Source organism: Brassica oleracea, chromosome C3 (genome assembly GCF_000695525.1).
Source record: "Brassica oleracea var. oleracea cultivar TO1000 chromosome C3, BOL, whole genome shotgun sequence".
In the NCBI taxonomy this organism is placed as follows: Eukaryota; Viridiplantae; Streptophyta; class Magnoliopsida; order Brassicales; family Brassicaceae; genus Brassica; species Brassica oleracea.
Genome location: NC_027750.1, coordinates 36,189,465 through 36,210,249, shown reverse-complemented (window position 1 = coordinate 36,210,249; position 20,785 = coordinate 36,189,465). Strand labels below are relative to the sequence as shown.

Here is a 20,785-nt window from a genome sequence, read left to right as displayed (position 1 = left end):
GCTGTTGGGAAAATTATCCAATATCGATGAGATGAAGATGGTATTAGACAACTAGAAAATTTAAGAAGAAGACTCTTAATATTTAGGAAAGGGTTTACTACAAAGATTTTGTTTTTGGAAACTCTCTCTTACAAATATTTTCTCTCTTTGTTTTTCTTGATTCTTGGATTAAGGCTTGATTATGATTTGATAAGTTTTGGGCTTAAGGAGGGAAATCCAACACATACGAGTGGGTTTATACTTTTAACCTTTAGCTTTATACAGACATAAGCACATATAATATTCAACGTACAAGGTTGTATTTTTTCCTCTTTTGTCTCAACGTATAAATTTGTTTAAACCCGTGAATTGGCTTGGCTGGCTGGTTTATATTAATACATATTTATTTCCAAGTACTTTGTATTACTTCTCTAGCTCAAATATGATTTTGTGACAATACTTAAGTTATACTGATAGTCAGGTCTGACTCTTCAATAGGAAATTGTGCGCACACATTTAGAAAAATTAGATTGAAATGCTCAAACATCTACCATTAATCAACTACGTAGATGATAAAAAATTCAAGTAAGCAGATTCTTTTCTTTATAAAAACTTAACTAATGGTATTTTCGGTGGGATTTTTTTTTTTTAAACGAGAAAAGGAAAAACAATAAAAGAATCATATAGATCCCAATAAGCGAGGGTGTTTGGTAGTGACCCGTGACGGTGTGGTATTATCAAATCAAATGGTAAATTTTGTCGAGCTTCAAAGTGCAAGTTGCTTGCCTTCTTTATTTCCAGTCCGTGAATCTTTATGGTTTACAGTCGTTTTTATTTGTGTGACAGACATTGTGTACTCAGAAAGAACATGTATTTACATTTAACATCAAGTATATTATATTTGAGTTTTATGGATGAGTGATGATATCATCAATTGGATATCTGATATAGACCGAGTTTCATTAAACGCGTTTTGCTTTGTGCCATCAGCAATATTCATATTTAGATAGACTGTAAACTCTAGAGATTAGTTTGATTTTTGGTTTGAGAGTATTTTCGTTATAGTTTCCAACAAGAATGGATATATAAATATATATATTTATATCAAGGAAAAGTTTTTAAAATATATGTAATACTTTTATAAAAATATATACATAAACTAAGCCATATATCGGGTTCTACACCAACATCCAGTGCATGTGTCTGGACCATATATCACCCAAAATGAAAAATAGAAAAAGAAATCGTGTTCATGTATATATATAGTTATATTGATTGATTGAGAAAAAGATAATAATAATGGGTTGTTATATATATCTTCAAACCCATTGGTCAGAGAACTGATTCAAACTAAATAAATTGTAAGCTATAAATTTTGTGTTGTTGCATTGCAATTTCGTTATAGAAGACATACAAGTGATTACTATACTGAAATAGAACGTAAAGACGAAGAATAACTCATTAGATTAACGTGTTAACTTTACATAGGACACATGCTTCACTCACAAGTAAGAAAAGTGCCCGCATTCTATTTGCTAAATGAATTAAATTCACAAATAATGATTGCTAATAAGTACCTGAAGCTAAATTATTGTTTTTTTTTATCAACATAATTCATTCATACTAGGAGCAAGAAAATACCGACTTTGCCAAACGATCGGCTTCAACGTTTTTCGATTGAGAGAAAAAAGAAAAGGAGATAGAGTTGAACAAATCTGAGAGACTCTTGATGTCGGAGACAACACCGAAGACCTCTTTTTCCATCAGATTGCTATTAATCGCTAAATTATTGGTTCATGCTTCTCATTTTAGATGAAACTTTATGTTAATAAAGTAAGTAAGCAGCATACAATACTTACTGATATCATTACTACTTTAACATTACTTGCTAATTTGCTACAATAAAGTCTGATCTGATTAAGGAATTCAATCACATATCAAAAGCAAGATCAGTTTATTTAATAATTGATAGATAGGTTTTTGGCATTTGGGGACATATATATTTATAATAATTAGAAGATTGGCTGAATCAAAAACAAATTAAAGTTGCATGACTACGTGTAAGCAATTTTTTTTTTTTTTTTTTTTTGAACTTAGCTTACGTGTAAGCAAATTGTGGGAAAATAAATCAAATTAGGTTATTTACGTCTCGACTACGTTACGACAATGTCTCCATCACATAATCCATAAGTTTCTGATTTTTTTTTTCCATATAATGTTTCTGAAATGCACATTCTTATTTCACAACTATGATAGTTATAACACGCGAGTGTACTTCTTTATTTACCACAATACATATACTGATTTACTTTTCTCACATACTGATTTACTTTTCCCACATATACTCGTAGCAGTCAATATATTTATCATTTTACCATTGTCTCTCGGTTTTGCATGACACTACTTCTTTATGATTTCTCCATATATACCTTAACCACTAGAATCATAACTTGTCAGACATTACTTTCGTTTTGTATTTGTATTCTTCATAAAGAAACGATTGGATATAATGTCTTCAACATGATCTTTCACTATCAGTTACATAAAACTTTTTGACCTAACTCATTGAATAATATACGTAAGGTAGATTATGTTGTTGTACACGGCATGCAGCGTTTTAGACATTACTTATTATTTAGTTAGAGCAGGTGATCGGCAATGATCGATGAAGACAGAACTACGATGAATTATTGTAATTGGTCACATTTCAGAAACCAACAAATATTCCTAATTGTTAAAAAGAAAACAAATATCGCAGTACTGAAACTTGTTCATAATCATAATTGGATAACATTAACTTGATTAATGGATAGACTTTCAAAAACATGTAATACTATCATTAATCGTAACATATGTACGAAATTAGATCGTAGAGGAGACTATATGGGTTTGTAATTTTCCTGTATCATCTATGGCTATAAGTCTATAACATAACTTAGCATTCCGATAATTCTCTTGAGTAGAATGGATTTTCTTACATAGTTGACAATATGTAAAGCTAATATTGTTTTAGTTTTATGATTATACTAGTGTTCTGTCCCGTACTACTTACGGGCACAAAAATTAATATGCATATCTTATGAAACTCTAATATATACAATAATATTGGTCGAAGATCCAATGAGGTAACTGATGAGATCCTCAAAAAAATTTCCTTCCTGATATACTGTTGTTATAATCTGATCCAGTAAAATGATGTGGATTCTCTAGTCTAGTGTTGTGTTAGAAGAATTCACTCCCTTGTAGGCACATCTTTTTATCTTTTTCTTTTTGTTTTTATTGGCTCTTCATATTTTGCATAATACTTGTGTTAATGGTCCACTAATCACGTATTCACTCCTTTTCTATTTAGAACTTTTTGATTGAAGAATATACCTTTCTAAAGATAAGCCATAAAAACTAATTTTAAATAGCCAATTCTTTATATAGAGAGAATGTACATATTTTTATCTCGTTTGTAAACATTGCTCTGGTTTCCCTGTCCTTTTTGAAGAATTAAGCTCTGAAAAAACAGAATACTCAAGTTACATCTTCTATCAGAATCATGTTAAACGAATCAAATGATATTAATTTGAACCAGAATAGAAAAAGAATATGAATAGAGTAGTCACAGACTTGTACTGATTTTTGTTTATATACTGAAAAGCTGGGAAAATTGAATATGAAACGATGGAGAAGAAGAGATAAAAAAAACAGTTATTGAAAATTATATAGTAGAAGATGAAACAGGTTGAAGTCATATCATGATTTGAGAAGTTATATATGACGTGAAACAGATTCCTAGATCAAAAGTTATGTAGGAAAAAAATTGTTTGAAGTGGTGAAAACTAATTTTGAACGTGGGATGAGATCCTTTGAAAAAAATATAGGAGTTTAGTTATATTTGAAGTTGCAAATTTTGAAAATTATGTGATGGTTTTTTAGCTTTTTCTAATTTTTTTTTTTTGTAAAACAATAGCCATGTGTCATTATTTTAGTGAGCAAGTGAATTGTGCTTCGGTAAATAAAAGATAATTCAAATCTATTGGATGATGGGCTTCATCCAACCCATTTGATACTGGGCTTCGTTGACGATGTTGACCTAATTCTGATTATGAAACTGTGCTATGACATAACTTTTGTTACCTTTATTAGGAGTACTCGCCAGTTTTTCCATTTTTGAGGTAACAATTATACATTTGTATTTTTTTAGTTTGTAGTCCAACTGAGTTGTTAAACTTTTATTCAAAGATTTCTTTTATTTAGTCTTAGGAAAATGTATCATCCGTTTACTATCTAATAAAATATAAGATGTTCAAAAAAAGAAAGAACTAAACGATAAATAATGTTTGTAATAAACCAAAACTATAGGGGAAATACTGTGATAAATAAAACAAGAAGATTAAATATGTAATAAACAAAACCTCAACTGGCTCCCGACGATTATGTGAGTATTCTTTTGGACCGTATACAAAAAGAATTTTGTCTGTGGACTAACTAAACTTTTGTCTACGAATCAATTAATACACACTACAAAGACAAAAACATTCCTTCTGATCTAGTAAGTACTGTATTAAGCAATAAATTACCTTCATTAAGGTGTATAGATCAGATCTCAAACATAACCTTGGGGTGTTACCGGGTCAAAATGAAAGACCCGCTCAATCCGGGTCGGGTCCAACTCCTAACAAGAAAAGGAGCGGAGGAACCAAACCATGACGTGTAAAACTATGACTGGCTAACGACAACTTCTCTTCCTTCAATCAAAATCGATTCTTGACGTTCTGGATCGGAAAAGTCATCTCCTTTTTAGGGTTCCTCCGAAGTCAAAAAAGCCATTTTTTGCTCACTGTTCCAAAGATTTTACCTTTTTCACTTTCTGTTATAAGTAAACCTTACTCACTCCCGTGATCTTCTCCAGTGAGTGAGCAACTTGATTATTTCTCTACAACATTTTCTTAAAACAATGTGTTGTAAATGCAGCTAGGGTTTCTCGGAATCGGTGCGTACAATTACAATCTCTTGGAATTGGGTTTAAGGGCTTTTGGGAAATTGCAATTCTTCTTAGTCGCGATCGAAAAGTCGGAGACTTTTAGGACAATGTCGGCCTCCGACCGAGAGTTCCGTTCAGTTCTCGTTCCCGCCGGTAACAAGCTGCAGCAGAAACCGTTGTCAAAGCCGGTGAAGAAGACCGCTAGTAAATCGAAAGACCTAACCTTTACGGCGTCTCCGGCGAAGAAGAGTTCGTCTCCTCTGAGCCCTTCGATTCTGAGGAGGAACGGTGTCTCAATGAACGCATCGTACTCGTCGGAGGCGTCGTCTTCGTGCGAGTCGTCGCCGTTGAGTATGGCGTCTACTTCTAGCGGGAAGAGGGGTTTGCGGCGTACCGGGTCGAACTCTTCAAGCACACTGAGAAGGAATATGACGGAGGAGACAGGTGATTGCTTCTCTGATGGTCGTAGAAGATGCGCTTGGATCACTCCCAAATCTGGTATTAATCCTTTTTTGTTTCTATCTTTCTTATGATAGCAATTGAAGCGTCAGTGTCCTCCTTCTGATTGTGAGCTTGACTAGTTTAGAACATTTGGAAGTTAGTGTCTGAATGTAGATCTCTCCATTGAACAACGACCACATAAATAGGATTAGTTTCTTTGGTCATTTCTCTACACTCATGGGCTTTTAGGCCTTTAACTTTTTATCTCGCCTTGAATCGTTTCCTCTGGCTATGATTTGACTGATGTTGTTTGTTTTGTTTCATGTGAATAGACCTATGTTACATTGCGTTTAGTTATATTTGAAGTTGCAAATTTTGAAAATTACGTGATGGTTTTTTAGCTTTTTTCTAATTCTTTTTTTTTTTGTAAAACAATAGCCATGTGTCATTATTTTAGTAAGCAAGTTACTTGTACTTTAGTATATAAAAGATACATACATACAAAACTGCCACGAATAGAAAACAATCATAACCACTCAATCAATTTATATTTCAAATAATGCAATGATGATAATAACAATTATAGCCATAATTATATAATGAATGATACTAAGTACCAACTACTAACAACTTCAATAACACTAGTAGTGGTGTCACTAGATGATCATGTTCTTCAGTCGGTAGTTGCTCAGTCTACATGTATAAAATTTGCTCCAGGTTTTTTTTGCCATATGTTTTTTTCAAATTTATATTTACATATTTTTTCTTGACATTGATAACTATTTCTCAAAATATGTCGGGTTGAAAATACACTGAGCATTAGTTAGTTAGATGATGAAATCACTAACTATACCTTGACATTGATGACTATTTCTCAAAATGAGGCCTGAATTAGATGTTAAAATTAGTTAGAATTCTGTTGAATTTTGAATACCTAATAGGATGAACTACTTGGTAGATATCAATTGCAAAAAATGCCTTCTAAAACCTTATCTTACATTTTTCGTTTTATTACATACTGTAAATTCAAAATCAATATATTCAAAATTAAAAAGGACTCCTTTCATACCAAATTATATATGATATGCAAAAGTAAAGTTTGAAAATGGTGAACATATTACATATATTATTTTTTATTTTTATTTAATTTTATGAGTGAGTTATACCTTTCATAATGGATAACTTGAAATCTAAGCAACTTGTTCATTTGTGGACCCAACTTCAATCAAGTAACAAAACTATATCTCTACCATTTATATGTTTACATGTAACTACTTACTAACGAAGAAGATTATGATGTTTTGATATCGACTTGCGACTTTATTGTCGCCATTGGTTAGGTGTTCAAATTGACAATGTCTTTCAACATCTCCATGATCTTTAATATAGATAATGAAATCCATCTTGGCCATGAAAACAAATCGAAAGTATATTTGAAAAGAAAGAATAAAAGCAACTTGATATTTTTTCAAAGTGGCATAAGATTGCATCGACCTTTTCATTTTATCCATGCCCTACAGCCACGCAAGATTGCATCAATTAAATGAATACAAAACTAGTAAAAAAATTAAAGAATTTAAGTTTTTTTAAAATAAAAACTGATCACATCTAATAGTCTAGAAAGATACAACATGTTATGTTGTGGTCTTTACTAACATCTTTTTAAAAGAAATCTTATTCTCTTGTAGAATACATAATAAGATAAAGAAAAAACCACCAAATGATTTTTATTATTTAAAAGAAATGGGTTGCCATCAAGATCTGAGGTTTCTTCTTTTCTTCTTCAACTTGAATGACAGCTTCTGTTTTGATCTCTTTAACCTTTTTATCCCAAATATCATCTACTAGTTTCCATGTGTCATCACTGATGATTTGCGTCTGCATAAAACAAAAAGAGGATATATATAAAGGGAAAGAAAATAGTAGTTGCTAATGTTATTTTTGATCTATGTGTTGATATGTACCTCCATGGGACGAGGAGCACCAAATGTTGCAAAACCAACGTTTCCTGGAGAGAATGTTACTCTCCCTGGAAGGGATACACCGTGAATTCCCCATCTTCCCGCATAGACCAAAGCTCCATATTCATCCACAGGTCTCACAGGTTTCTGTTTTCATTAATCAGAAAGAGACTTGGAAAACTGAAACAACCAATAAACACACAGAGAAGATAGAGAGTTGGAGAGAGATAACTAACTTGAGGAATCCTTGGAGCTGTGTTGTAAATGTTCCAAATTTCATCGGCTTTGATTTCTCCATTCTCAAGCAGCACATCTGAAAATAGCATCACACTCTTTAAGACTGTTGAGTGTATGATGAAACAGAGAGGACTTGATATTCTAAACTAAACCTGTGATTTCTTCAAGAGCTGATTGATATTCTTGTAAGATTGATGAGCATTTCTCAACAGCAAACCGCATATATTCATCGCGTAATGCTTCAAGTTTAGGAATAAGCTACACGCAGTAGGAGAATCACAAGAGCTCTTAACAAACAAAAAGAAGCAAGGAGAGTAAATGGAAAATAGAAAAACTTACATTTGGAACAAGGTCTCTTTGGTTTCGGTAATAAGCTTTTCCAAAAGCAGTCATTCCCGTCTGAAGAATCAGAAACTCCGCTCGCTGTGATGCTTCCAAAGTAGACTTAGCAGAGATCCAAGACAAGTTTTCTATTCCAAACATCTCTTCTTCAACTACTCTGGCTATAAACAATTCAAAGGAATCAAGTCAAGCAACAGAGATGTTTCTGATCACATCTATAACAGGCTTTTCTGGCTTTGTAACTTACGAGCACATGCACGGATTATTGAGTTCACATAATCTGACTTTCTCGCGAACACTCTCCCTGAAGTTTCTGTGTAACGCATGTTTGGTTGGCTTCTGATCGAGTTTATGTCAGTCTGCAGAGAGAAGCACATGGTACAATTTGGTCTTAAAATCATGTTATAATCCAATGGAGCACATGAAGAATTTCAATTTACCTCACTGATTGGACGGTACTGATCTGGAAGATAACAAGCAAGAACAGCAACAGACGCTTCTCTGTATGCCAATCTCAACTTCAACTCTTCTGGAACTTCCGTGCTGTCTTCTTGTCCCGTCTCAAATGTTCCTTTTTGCTGCAATGAGGTGTAATCAGACTTTGCTAAAACAGAATAAACTGGAAGCTAAGCAGTGGTTTACCCTCTTAAGCGCCTCTAGGAGCTCTTCTCTTCCAATGTAGTCTAAGTCTTTTCTTGCAGTCAAGATTCCAGCTTCATTTCTGTCAACAACCAACCAAACAACCATCAGTGTTTTCGATTTTTCAAACACGTAGTTGAAGCTGAAGGTTTTATTTATTACAAAACGTTTTGCAGTTCAGCTCCAGTAAAATCTTCTGTGTTCTCAGCTACTTCTTGCAGTAGCAACTCCTTCTCATCTTCGGATCGGAAGAATTTATTTCTAGCATGAACCTTTTCATACAAACAGAACCTTTAGCTGAAGCACAAAGCCAAACCAAAACTCTTTTGATTCAAGAAAGTAAAAATCAAGTACCTTTAATATAGCCAATCTACCGTCTTTTGAAGGTAAACCAACTCTTATGATTTTGTCGAAACGCCCTTTTCTCAAGAGAGCAGGATCAAGAATATCTAATCTATTTGTTGCACCTATGACTAATACCTGCAAAAAGTCTATATGATTAATAGCTAGAAAATGTTTTGCTGAAAAAGAAACTTGAATAGCAAACAGAAAACATTACTTGTGATGTAGAAACTTTAAATCCATCCATCTCAGTTAATATCTGAAGCAAACCTTGTTCTCTCTCTGCTCCTCCCTGTTCCATTAGGAAAACGTTTAAAAAAAAAGTTTATTCTCTTAAAACTAATATTTAACTTCCGGAGCAAAGAGGAGAACTCTTACCCCGCCAATATCTGGTCCACCTCGCTTACTCCCAATTGCATCAATCTCATCAATAAAGATTATAGATGGTGCAAAGGATCTAGAGCTACCAAAAAGATCTTTTACACGAGATGCAGCCACTCCTACAAACATCTGACAAGAAAACCAGAAAACTCCTTTAAAAACCTGAGATATTTCAAATATTGTTTTATGTCGTTAGCACAATCAAAATCCTTTACTTCAACAAAGTCGGTTCCATTTGCCGCAAAGAAAGGTAAACCAGCTTCCCCAGCAATAGCTTTAGCCAACAGAGTTTTCCCTGTCCCGGGAGGTCCATGAAGAAGAACACCTTTTGGACAATAAATGCCTTTGTTCTGAAACTCCTCGTCATTCTTTAGAATCCTCACAATCTCTTGTAACTCCCTCTTTATATACTCCTGACCAGCAAAATCATCAAACGTTACACCAGTTCTCTCCTCTGCTGATATAAACTTTGCCCTGAGGGAGAGAGAGAGGAAAAAAAAACAATTATAATATTAGACAAGGATATGTTTTGTGTCATTTAAGTCAAAATCTAATGTGACATACCGACTCTTGCCTAGGGATCCAAGAGCTTGGCGCTTGAGGGGTGTTCTAATCTTCTTGGTAGGGGTTCCGAGATCACAAGGGATCAACTTGGCATAGATTGGCCTCGTTATACTGTCGATCCAAACGTAAAGCGAAACAAACAGAGCAAGTCTCATAGACCAAACCACAAAAGTGGCAACCGTAGTGTAGACTTCAGCTGGAACCACATCTACATTGAAAACCTCTACATTAACTATTTGCTGATGCAGCTTGGTCCAAACATCATTCCAACCATCAATTGGCATTCGATCCACAATGTGACGGCGGAAGATTATCTCCTTTTTGGAGTCTTCCTCTTCTCCTAGAGGCTTCCCATCTTTATAATAAGGCAATATCACTGCAACAACAACATCAACAATAAGTAAAAGATTTTAAGGAAATGTGGACAATACTCAGTGAACTTTGAAACCTGATATTGCCTGTCCGTAATTTGAATACTCCATGTACTGAACACTGTTGGAATCTAAGAGCTTCATGAAGTCGCTGAAGTTGATCCGGTGAGAGGTCTCAGGATCCCATTCTGTTCCCTTTAACTTCCCACGCATCGTTAACAATGTCCTACTCCAATCCGAAGCCATGACAAGCTGCCTTTCTAATTGTAAATTAGCCTTTCTCTCTAGCTCTTCCTTGTTGCTGATTCGTTCTCTCTCAGCTTCCCTTAATCTCTGCCAAATCCAAAACACGAAATCAAAAGCTTTGACATTGCAACAAACCCTCTTAACGATTCAAGTTCCTAATTGCTCTTCAAAACTCAATTCGAGAAAATAAAAATCTAAACTTTAACTCAAAGAGAGAGAGATAAACCTCAAAGAGACGATTCGACTCAGCATCTTCTTCCTGTGACTCAGTAGACTCAAAGCTCGATGGTTTACAGCAAGTAATCAACCCATTTCTTCGTGAAGAAAAGAGATTGAATTTGGGAGTTAGCTTAGCTTCAGTTGGTTTTCTCCGGCGGAGGAAGCTAGACAGAGAGCTCGGAGATTGAATGGGGAGGAGGAGGGTCTTAGAAGGGTTTAAGGGCTTCGAGAAGTGGGTTGGCGTTAACGAACTCGATAGATAGAACGCCATTGTTCAATCATCAGAGGAGGAAAGAAGAAGCTCCGAGCTTTGAAGATGATAGCAATAAAAAAAGATTCTAGAGGTGAATTTCGAAGCTGGGTTGGGTTCTTCGCGAAGATTGGAAGAGAAGATCGAACCGCTGCGTTTTAAGAGATTACCGGTACGATTATCACCGGTACACAACCAAATTTCTGACAATACGGTAATTTGATAACCAACCGGTGCGTTTTAATGAGATTCTCCGGTACTATCATAACTGGTACACTATTCTGGAAATACATTCAATTTGAAACCGAACCGGCGGCTCGAAACGAGGCGTTTTACAGTTCTAAGAAACCGATAGATGTTCAAAAAAAAAAAGAAATAGCACCGATAAAAAACAATATACCGGTAGTAACCAAGCATAACCAGACGCTATTAAATTCGAATTTCCGGTAATAGAGATACCGAACCGGTTTTAACCGAGCAAGAAGCTTGATGTTCGGAGTAAAGAAACTGTTGTACATGTCTTTTTTTTTTTTTTTTTTATAAGTATGTGAATTTCATTACCAAAATAATGATACAAGAGATACAATTAGCTTTGAAAAATCAAAACCTATGTATCTAAGATATCTAATCAAAGCAAGGGTCTGTGTATTAGAGTACCCTGTTAAATTAGATTACACTTTGCTTAAGTTTCCTTTTGCTTATTCATTGATTAGTCATCGGTTTAGCTTCCTTTTACTAAACCGTATGAACTGTATGTATACATACGACCCTTGTAGATTGAAAGACGGAGGAAGTATTTCTCATTTCCGTAACAACTTTCTTAATACTGTGGAAACCCCAAAAGATAAAAAAAGACAGCCACAAACAAAAAGGTTTGAACATTCCTTAAAGAGATGAATAAAGCTTAGCTAATATGATTTCTAAACAACAGTGAAATCCCAGTAGTTAGATGTTGAGACTTGAAGCCGAAACCTTCAGCAAGAACATCAAACATTAGAGTAAATCTCAGCTTACTGAATTAATTATTTGTAAAAGTTCTATAAAATTACATCTTATTAGAAATTGGAGATTTCATCAATAAGATCTATCAAATGAAATTTGAAGCAGCGGTCAGGATCCAGTGAGGGAAGATGAGAGACCAAGATGGTTGTGAGAAGTGACTTGTCCTTTCATGGGACTATGGTAAACCCTTCGGTGCGCAGATTGTAGGGATTTTCAAGATCCACTTTGGAGAATAACATCATACTGCCGGAAGACACATGCTGGAGGATCAGCTCCTGGTTACCGGAGCGCCTCAAGAGACTTGTTCCCACACCATATTCCTTTTCCACTTGGAAGACGCCACCTTCAGGTTCAGGATCCCAAGACGTCCTGTTATCCTGGGAAGACTGAAACAGAGTATGCGACTCTTTCTTGATCCACCCGCTGTGGACCAAGACACACCTACTCTTACTCAGGCTCTGGATCACACGTATGTTCCCAAACCCCATTGGGAGTTCTCTCCAACCATTCGGAATGGTAGGATATATGACTTCAACCATATATCCTACCACCAATGGGTGCACCAAAGTATCTGCAAAGACATATACAAATCAAATTATACATAAAGCAATAAAAGAAGAGAAAAAATAATACAAAGACCCTCACCATGCATGAGGAATCTGCTCGTGATAACCTCCGTCCGAGATTCAAGCAGTTCCCAAATATAGTCATAATTGGTAAATCATAATTGTACATTCCGATCACCCATACAAATGTATCAAAAAAATTATAAATTTTTTATTTATTACTTTGATAGTCATAATTGGTAAATCACAATTGTACATTAGAAGTGGATATTATACTTCATATCCCAATAATAATACATAAAAACATAACACACACGAAAATATCAAACTCATAAATTGAAATTGCTCAAAAAATGCTTATTTTTTTTAAACCACTACTTGGTTTGAAATATCATTCTAACTAGTCATAGTTGATAATTTCTTGTAACTCACTTGTTGTCTAGATCAGATTGTGCATCTTTTTCCAAAATCTATCCAATCTTATAAAACCTCTAATCCAACAAGGTACACTTGATCCTTTTTAATATACAAAACTATCTAAATCATTAATTTATTGCATAATTGTTAATAACTTATAGGTAATTGACTAAAGTTAAACAAACGAAAACCTCTCACCTCCCTCATTACATTTACACTATATAATCTGGCCGAATCACAAATTATCAATTTATCATCGCTTATTTTTAGAAAAAAAAAAAGCAATGGCCACTTACACTAATTCAGAGCTTTTTCTCCTTACATTTCTAACAGTTTCATATCTCGCATCTACCGTCCACATCATCACCGTCGCAGAGGCAAGAAATCTCCTGACCAAGATGGTGGCTGCCGATCATTAGAAGGATCCCATGCGTTTCTCTGCTCCTGAAAAGACTGACAAATAGCATATGCCTCTCTCCCGAGCCACCCACTATGGATCAAGACACACTTCCTGTCTTTATGGATGATACAGAAGTAGTCATACTGTAAGGGGATTTGTCTCCAACCTTCTCCAATGGTAGGGGATATGACTTCAAGCATATCTCATACCATGTTCCTCACCATTTCCTGAACAGTAAATGTATCTGCAAGACAAAATACAAATCAAGTTAGTCATAAAACAATAACACAGACAGAAAAAATAGAACTGTTCAACCTAATGAACCACCGAGATCAAACATAAGAACATCAGTTTACTTCAAAACATCCACTCACGTCTAATTTACTTCAAAACATCAGTTTCTCCAGACAAGATATGATAACAAAGAACGTTCAACCTAACGAATCACCGAAATCAGACATAAAAACACAAGAGAGAAATAATAGTCTTCACCTACGTTCGTAACATAATGAAATAACATCAATTAAATGAGCAATTTCTAAAAATCCACCACACAAAATAAAACAGTGAGCACATACAAATAGAGACAGTAAATTCAATTACAGAACATAGACTATTATCAACCTAACGACATCACACACTTTTTGGCTCTTAGTTTAGTAGTTGTTTTTAGTTTTTGTTTTATTGCTAATTTTCAGTATGCTTCACTGCTTTCTCAGATATATTTGATGAAGAGCATTTCATGTTTTTGTTTCGTCGAAAGATCTGAGTTTTAATGAAGTGACAATGGATCAAGTGGCTTATTTAAAAAAAAAAATTGACATTGATTTAGTATATATGAGTTTAATAAAGTCCATTGTTGTTCGACTCATCAACATGGCATATGAACTTAGCAACTTTGCAACCAAGCTGCACTAAACTTACACAAACCAGTGACAAATTGCAAATTATAGTATTTTGGTTATTAAGTTTTTTTTTTAACTATGCTTGTAGTATTAGTTTCATTTGTGTACTACTATTTTATCACAAATTCTTCAACATTACATATGTTTCTTTCTTAGGTAAATATATTTATACAATTTTGAAAAAAATTTCCAAAATCTACAAATCAAACATATTATAAAATGACTTATTCTTGGGTTCACCCCCTAGGGTGAACCTCTAGGTTCACCAACCAATAGCATTGTGTTATTTAATATTTGATATCTTTTAAAAAAAGAAACAAAATATTGTCAAATTATATTATCTTTTTTTAATTAAAAGGTAAAAAGAAATAAATAAAAAATAGTAGTAATTACAAAAAAAAAATATTTTTAACGTCGTCAGCAAAACATTAAACTCTAAATCATAATCCCTAAACCCTAAATCCTAAACCCTAAACCCTTGGGTAAACCCTAAACTCTAGGATAAATTTTAAACTCTAGGATAAATCTTAAACTCTAAATCAAAATCACTAAACACTAAAACACTCAAGGGTTTAGGGTTTAGGGTTTAGGATTTAGGGTTTAGGGATTATGATTTAGAGTTTAATGTTTTGCTGACGACGTTAAAAATATTTTTTTTTTGTAATTACTACTATTTTTTATTTATTTCTTTTTACCTTTTAATTAAAAAAAGATAATTTTTATTTTACTTTTTTATTTTAAAAACATAATATAAATTGATAATATTTTGTTTTTTTTTAAAAAGATATCAAATTTGAAATAATGAAATCATATTGGCTGGTGAACCTTTAGATTCACTCTAGGGGGTGAACCCAAGAATAACTCTTATGAAATGATCTTGGAAAGTCAAATCAAAATGTGATTTTAAAAGAGGGCTCAAGCCTCTACTAGACCACTTTTCTTTATTTTATTTTTATATAACTAGTGGTAGACATGGATATTAGACTTCATATCCTAATTTAATTATATAAAGTAGTGTTTGCTTCTCTCAGATGATTGCCACCTAAGATTCGGAAAGTTGGTTCTTATAAGTTCAACACGTGTCCCATCCTCTTATAAACGGATTGTTTCATTAAGTCAGGTATATTGGATCTCTTGGTTATCTGCTAGACTTATACGATAATATTATGTGCGGGCTTTGTTTAATGTGTTATGGGCTTAGAAAGAAACAAAAGTGTGGCCAGTTTTAGACGTCGCCTTCTTCCAGAGTTTAGGGTTCATTGACTCCTCATAAATCTGATTACGGTTCTAACAATGGAGGTACTGAGAGGTCGTGTTAGAGGAGACTTCGTGAGTAATCTATGCGTCGATGTCTGATCGTGTCGTTTGGGTATCGATTCTTCACCACCGAACCGTTACAAGTTGCATTGATTCAACGTCATTAACCATTTCTGACCCACTACAGCCAGGATCTATCATTCAATGAATCTTATCCTTCTTCCATGCGGTGATTCTCCACCTATGTAAAGGTAAGGCTTCATCCTCCCAATTCCTAATATCAAAAAAGAATTCTTTTTCCGGGTATAATGGCTACCTCATCTATCCTACTCGGATGTATGTTGTTCTTCAATGGTATCGGTGCGGGTCAGGTTTTGGGAAGCAAGAAACGTGGTGAGGAGTACATGCTCCGCCTAGACGCTAATGTTGTCCATTCTTTAAACTCGTGAGTCATGATCATTGTAGTTGTAAAACATAATCCTGCACATGATCTCAAAATTTCCAGCTTTTTCAATCCAAACATTTATTTCACTCTTTGCGAGATAGTTTCAATACTTTTTGTTGATGAGGTTTTCTTCTTTACACGTGTTTCAGGCGATTATACGAGCTTTGTGTTCTTTTGTAGACGCCGTCAATGGTAGGGTTTCAGAGAGACTGTCGTGAAATATAGTTCTATTGAAAACATGAGAAATATCAAATTAAGGAGTTCAGACAATAGTTTAGACACAATGAAAGGTCAATTTCTTTTTTTTTCTTCTGTGATTATGAATTGATGGGTATTAATGCTTGAATGTAATTGAGTTTAATATATGTCACATTCAGTCTTTGATTTGTATTTTGGTTCTTATTGGTTCTGTTTCTTCCTTGGCCAGAACAAAGTGATGTAGGTTGCTCTTGGTCCTTCCTCTTCTGATGAAATCCATCATGCCAACTTCAAATCTTCCAAGGTTGTGTTTCTCTGCTTTTTACAATTTTTTTTTTTGGTTTAAAGCTTCTTACAATATTTGTTTTATATTACTTGGTCTTTTACATATTTTTTGGAATATTATTTCATCTGCGTCATGGTGATGATGGACTGCTTATTACTGATATGCCAAAGGAAGAGGTTGAAAGGTATCATCTGTCTCTCGAAGCCTTCTGTTTTTTTCCCGTCTTGCTTTAGTAAAAACAACTGTGTGCTTATTCTACTTATACTATATCTATCTATCTCGTGGCTACATGTCCCAGATACATTTTTTTGAACATTTGATTTGAAGTAATTTCAGGTGTTGAAATTTGTAATAGTATTCTAATTATTGTTGGAGATTCAGAGAGAGTAAAAAGATTGAAAAATGATTCGATGCTTTTGTATAAAGGGTTTGACTATTTTTCATATTTTTTCTCAGCTTTCAAGTACTGTAGACAATGCTCATCAAGTCTACTGATAATTCATTCATATGATCTAAAATAAGAATTGCCATTTCTTTTCATGTTTGATGATACATGGCATCTCTGTTTGATCAGATGGAACAACAACTCAGCAAGTCTGATGCAGAGCTAGCATGAGATTTGTCAGATGAAGGAGAGACCAAAAAGGATAAAAATCATGTACATGGCTAACTATCAGACTTGAGAAGTCTGTGTTATTTACTTCTTCTATACAAAGATCCAATTTTTCCTGTGGTATGTTACAATATAAACCCAGCATGAGTTTCACCACGAGTGTTGTGAAGTGCTTGAAGAGGAGAACAAAAAATTAGCGTGAAGTAGGAATCTATCATGCATCTGGCCCAACTCTCCTCCTCAATTTACCCTAGGTCTCTCTACTTCTCCAAGCTACATAACCCACCCACGATCTCACCTCTGGTATTTGCACCTTTCATTCTATTCGTTTCCATGATATTGTCTTAGCCATTAATAAATTTCAAATTTTGAATACTGCAAATCATAAATACTTACCATAAAAAAATCAAATCATTGGTCGTACCTGTATCAGGAAAAGAAATAAAGATAAATACAAAATAAACATGTGGATATTTACCATAAAAAAATAAACTCATTCAAATAACTTTCGAGATTATAGTTGACACACGCCACTAATTCGATAAAATGTTAGATGATTATTCAACCATAACGAGCATAAAACCCCAACAAGGATGATCCTACACATGTATGCACTTTACCAAAATCAGATTAACCAACATCATAAGCTGATTACTCCAACTATGGAGACAAGGGTCCAAATCTTAAGAAACTATAAAGGATCCTGATCACTCCAACTAGCGAGACAAGCAAAATATATTTTATCACATATAATCTCTGCTCACCTAAAACTTTTTAAAAGAAAAAAATCATTATCATATACATCTCTTGCAAAAAACCAAAAACACAAACCAAAAATTTGTACAAAAAATAATAACCTAAATTACAAATAAAATATATCCCGGCCCTAGTAATATATAAAAACATAACACACACTAAATATCAAACTCATAAACTGAAATTGCTTTAATATGCTTAATCTTTCTTTTTGGAACAACTAATTAGTTTGAAATATCATTCTATCTACTCCTAGTTGATAATTTCTTGTGACTCATTTGTTGCCTAAATCAGACTGTGCATCTTTTGTATTTCTCTTGTTTTATACTTAATATTTTTTAGCCGTCTGTCACTTTAATGTCTTCGATAAATTACAGTCAAAATTTTATATTTTATAAGTTCTTATAACTTTGTGCTATGAATTTGAATTTTTAGAGTTCTTTTTAAGACATTATACATTATTTTAAGTTGTTAGCCAAAAACTAAATGGGGGTTTATTGGATTAGGGATTTGAGAGGATTTTTTTTCAATTATCTTTTATTGGATTTGGTAATTGAAATCTAAGCTTATTGGATTAATTGTTAGTAACTTTTTAAATAAAATTCTAGTTTATTGGAAATTGAGTATTTCATCAATAAAATCCATCAAATGGAATTTGAAAGCATTTAAAAGATATTTCTAAAGTTTAAAGTTATACAACCTATTTGAAGAGTTGTTAAAACATTTTTTTAGTTTCAATCTTGACCGGTACAGCAAACCGGTGGCTCGAAACGATGTGTTTTACAGTTCTAAGAAATAGCACCGTTGTTAAAGAAACAATGTACTGGTAGTACTAACCAAGCATAACCGGACGCTAAATTCAAATTTTCGGGTAATTACAGACACCGAACCGGTTTAGACTGCTCAAGAAGCTTAATGTTCGTATGAGGAAAGAGAGCGTTGTAGATTTTGATTGCTTCTTTGTCCCCCTCGAGGAAATGGTGAAACACAGAAGAAGCTCATCACGCTCTTCTTCTTCTTCAGCTAGATTCGTCTCCATGAAAGCTATATCTATCTACTTGATCTTCATATTTGCTTTTACCATCTTCAGCTCCAGAAACATACAAACCCAACATCAACAACATCAGGATCCAAGGAAGGTAATGATTCTAACTTTATTGGGTTCTGGATTTAAAATGAAGAAATGAAGTGGCTTTGATTTGGTTCTGGATCATGACAATTTATAAAGATGAACTCTTGAGCTACAGAATCTGAGGAAATCGAGTGAAAAAGATACTCAACTTTGGACTCCTCCTTTCAGCTTTGGTTTGGGGTGTTAAACCAACAAACCGTCACACTACGGGGCGTTTAAAGATTTAAGATAAGAGATTAATCATCTCGACTTTGCAAGTTTTTCTTTATTCGTTTGTTTCGTTATTATATTTTTAATTAATGTTCTTATTATTTTTACAAATATCAGTTGTCCCTATTGTAGTAAAATAAGGTTCTTACAAACATTTTATATGGAATGCGACTCCACATTCTTTACATGTATAAACCATTTGTATGAATCTAAAGTTTCCTCACAAACCTCACAACAATTGAGACTTGCATTCTCTTCATAAGAAAAGATAAGCAAATGTTCATCATGCTCATATCTCACTTTATATGGGAGTGTAGCACAATAGAAGCACAATGAGAAGTCACATTCGATACAGTTGATCAAAGTTCGAAAACTGCTTTTCTCGCACATTGAACATGGTCTATATATTCCAAGTTCATTGCTTAGGAACAAAGGATGTGGGTGAAGTTGATGGTCGAATGGCTCAGATATTGCAGCACATCGCACGTCTAAATTTATAGACTCACCCCCTTCGGAACACACATATCTGAAACCACACGAAAAACGATTACAATATCCGCAAGAGAAAACTTCAGTGTCACTCACTTGTAGAATAAACGGATAGGGATGTGCCATATGATGTTTTGTCCGAGGAAGATTTGCACATGCTTCATGGAGTACAAAATCACACGTGGACTCTATACATTTGTAAATCTCGCCATCATAAACAGGAAGTACACATGCCTAAAATTTGTCTTTTTCATCATACATTAATATATTGCTGGTATTCTTTTCAAACCTCATGCAATGTGAATAGCGTAAATGTTGTATAATTCCATCACCTATCACTTCAAAAGAATTTAAATTTTCATATTCTTCTTCTGGTTCTTGCTTGAGCTCTTTTCCATCCCACACATCTTTCCAAGTTGCACAGTTGGAATGCACTATGTAAGTGCAATCTTTCGTGCAATAATATTTTCTATAATTTTCGTCAACCTTTTGATGACGAACTCCACAAGACAATATTATAGAAGGAGAATACATAAAAGAGAGATGGTGGTCATGACGGGATATTTTTATGACAAACGGTAAGTAGATACATTTTGTGTGGACAACAAAACCACATTCCAGGCAAACGTAGATGAGAGTTTTGCTATCAACTAACCCACAAACATCACATATCAAATCAATCTTTCTAGGGGACATAGTTGGCTCACTAGGCATGATAAGTTGGAGACTGTGTTTAGGGTGATGGGGAGATTTGATTAGAGGGCGAAGACTCGATGCATTCTTTGTGGTAGGATACGTTGCAGTTAATGCAAAGGTAATAGGTTGTACTGGATTCCTTACATTCACAAACACCACACCACACCAAGAAGGCTCATCTCTTGATTTTTTGTTGTTGCACCAATATAAGGGGTCAAGGCGGTGGACATGGCAGGGGTCAAGGCGGTGGTCATCATGTGAAGAGACGTCGTTCAAGGAATAAGAATGGTCAATCATGCAAAAATACCTTCCATTAACTCTTTTATCTGTAAAGAAAGAACTGTATTGAAGTCGTATGATAGGGCAAATGAGTGGAGAAGGTGGAGGATGTTCCATGGCTATACTATATTTAGAGTTTAAGTTTTTATTCGTGACTACACACATGAGTTATATATAAGCGTTCTACGAT

The 20,785-nt window shown here is 34.2% G+C and overlaps 3 protein-coding genes and 1 long non-coding RNA gene across 6 annotated transcripts; 3 read left to right on the top strand and 1 right to left on the bottom strand.

The window, feature by feature from the left end:
• Positions 1 to 4,372: 4,372 nt before the first annotated feature.
• Positions 4,373 to 5,756, top strand: LOC106330504. Its single transcript, XM_013768960.1, has 2 exons — positions 4,373 to 5,449; positions 5,725 to 5,756. The coding sequence occupies exons 1-2, from the start codon at positions 4,936 to 4,938 to the stop codon at positions 5,754 to 5,756; spliced, it is 546 nt and encodes a 181-aa protein (XP_013624414.1). The 5' UTR covers positions 4,373 to 4,935.
• Positions 5,757 to 7,125: 1,369 nt separating this feature from the next.
• LOC106336033 (ATP-dependent zinc metalloprotease FtsH) lies at positions 7,126 to 11,081 on the bottom strand. Its single transcript, XM_013774746.1, has 16 exons — positions 10,702 to 11,081; positions 10,307 to 10,562; positions 9,859 to 10,234; positions 9,510 to 9,768; positions 9,292 to 9,423; positions 9,131 to 9,205; positions 8,926 to 9,051; positions 8,734 to 8,843; positions 8,575 to 8,653; positions 8,373 to 8,510; positions 8,180 to 8,291; positions 7,930 to 8,093; positions 7,743 to 7,848; positions 7,590 to 7,666; positions 7,357 to 7,500; positions 7,126 to 7,270 (listed from the first exon to the last, which is right to left on the bottom strand). Exons 1-16 carry the CDS (start codon positions 10,963 to 10,965, stop codon positions 7,127 to 7,129), a joined length of 2,562 nt encoding a protein of 853 aa, XP_013630200.1. The 5' UTR covers positions 10,966 to 11,081; the 3' UTR covers position 7,126.
• A 4,314-nt stretch (positions 11,082 to 15,395) lies between these two features.
• Positions 15,396 to 16,971, top strand: LOC106332426. Of its 2 annotated transcripts, XR_001268086.1 has the most exons (5): positions 15,396 to 15,742; positions 15,863 to 15,936; positions 16,086 to 16,226; positions 16,364 to 16,604; positions 16,877 to 16,971. It is a non-coding gene; the product is annotated as an uncharacterized LOC106332426 (long non-coding RNA). The 2 variants fall into 2 exon arrangements; XR_001268085.1 differs by lacking the exon at positions 16,877 to 16,971 and having other exon boundaries at positions 15,401 to 15,742; positions 16,364 to 16,735.
• Positions 16,972 to 17,000: 29 nt separating this feature from the next.
• LOC106332425 lies at positions 17,001 to 19,208 on the top strand. Of its 2 annotated transcripts, none has more exons than XM_013770884.1 (3): positions 17,001 to 17,336; positions 18,671 to 18,928; positions 19,037 to 19,208. In XM_013770884.1, the coding sequence occupies exons 1-3, from the start codon at positions 17,250 to 17,252 to the stop codon at positions 19,106 to 19,108; spliced, it is 417 nt and encodes a 138-aa protein (XP_013626338.1). In that variant the 5' UTR covers positions 17,001 to 17,249; the 3' UTR covers positions 19,109 to 19,208. The 2 variants fall into 2 exon arrangements, with proteins under 2 accessions (XP_013626338.1, XP_013626339.1); XM_013770885.1 differs by having other exon boundaries at positions 19,018 to 19,208.
• The last annotated feature ends 1,577 nt before the right edge of the window (positions 19,209 to 20,785 follow it).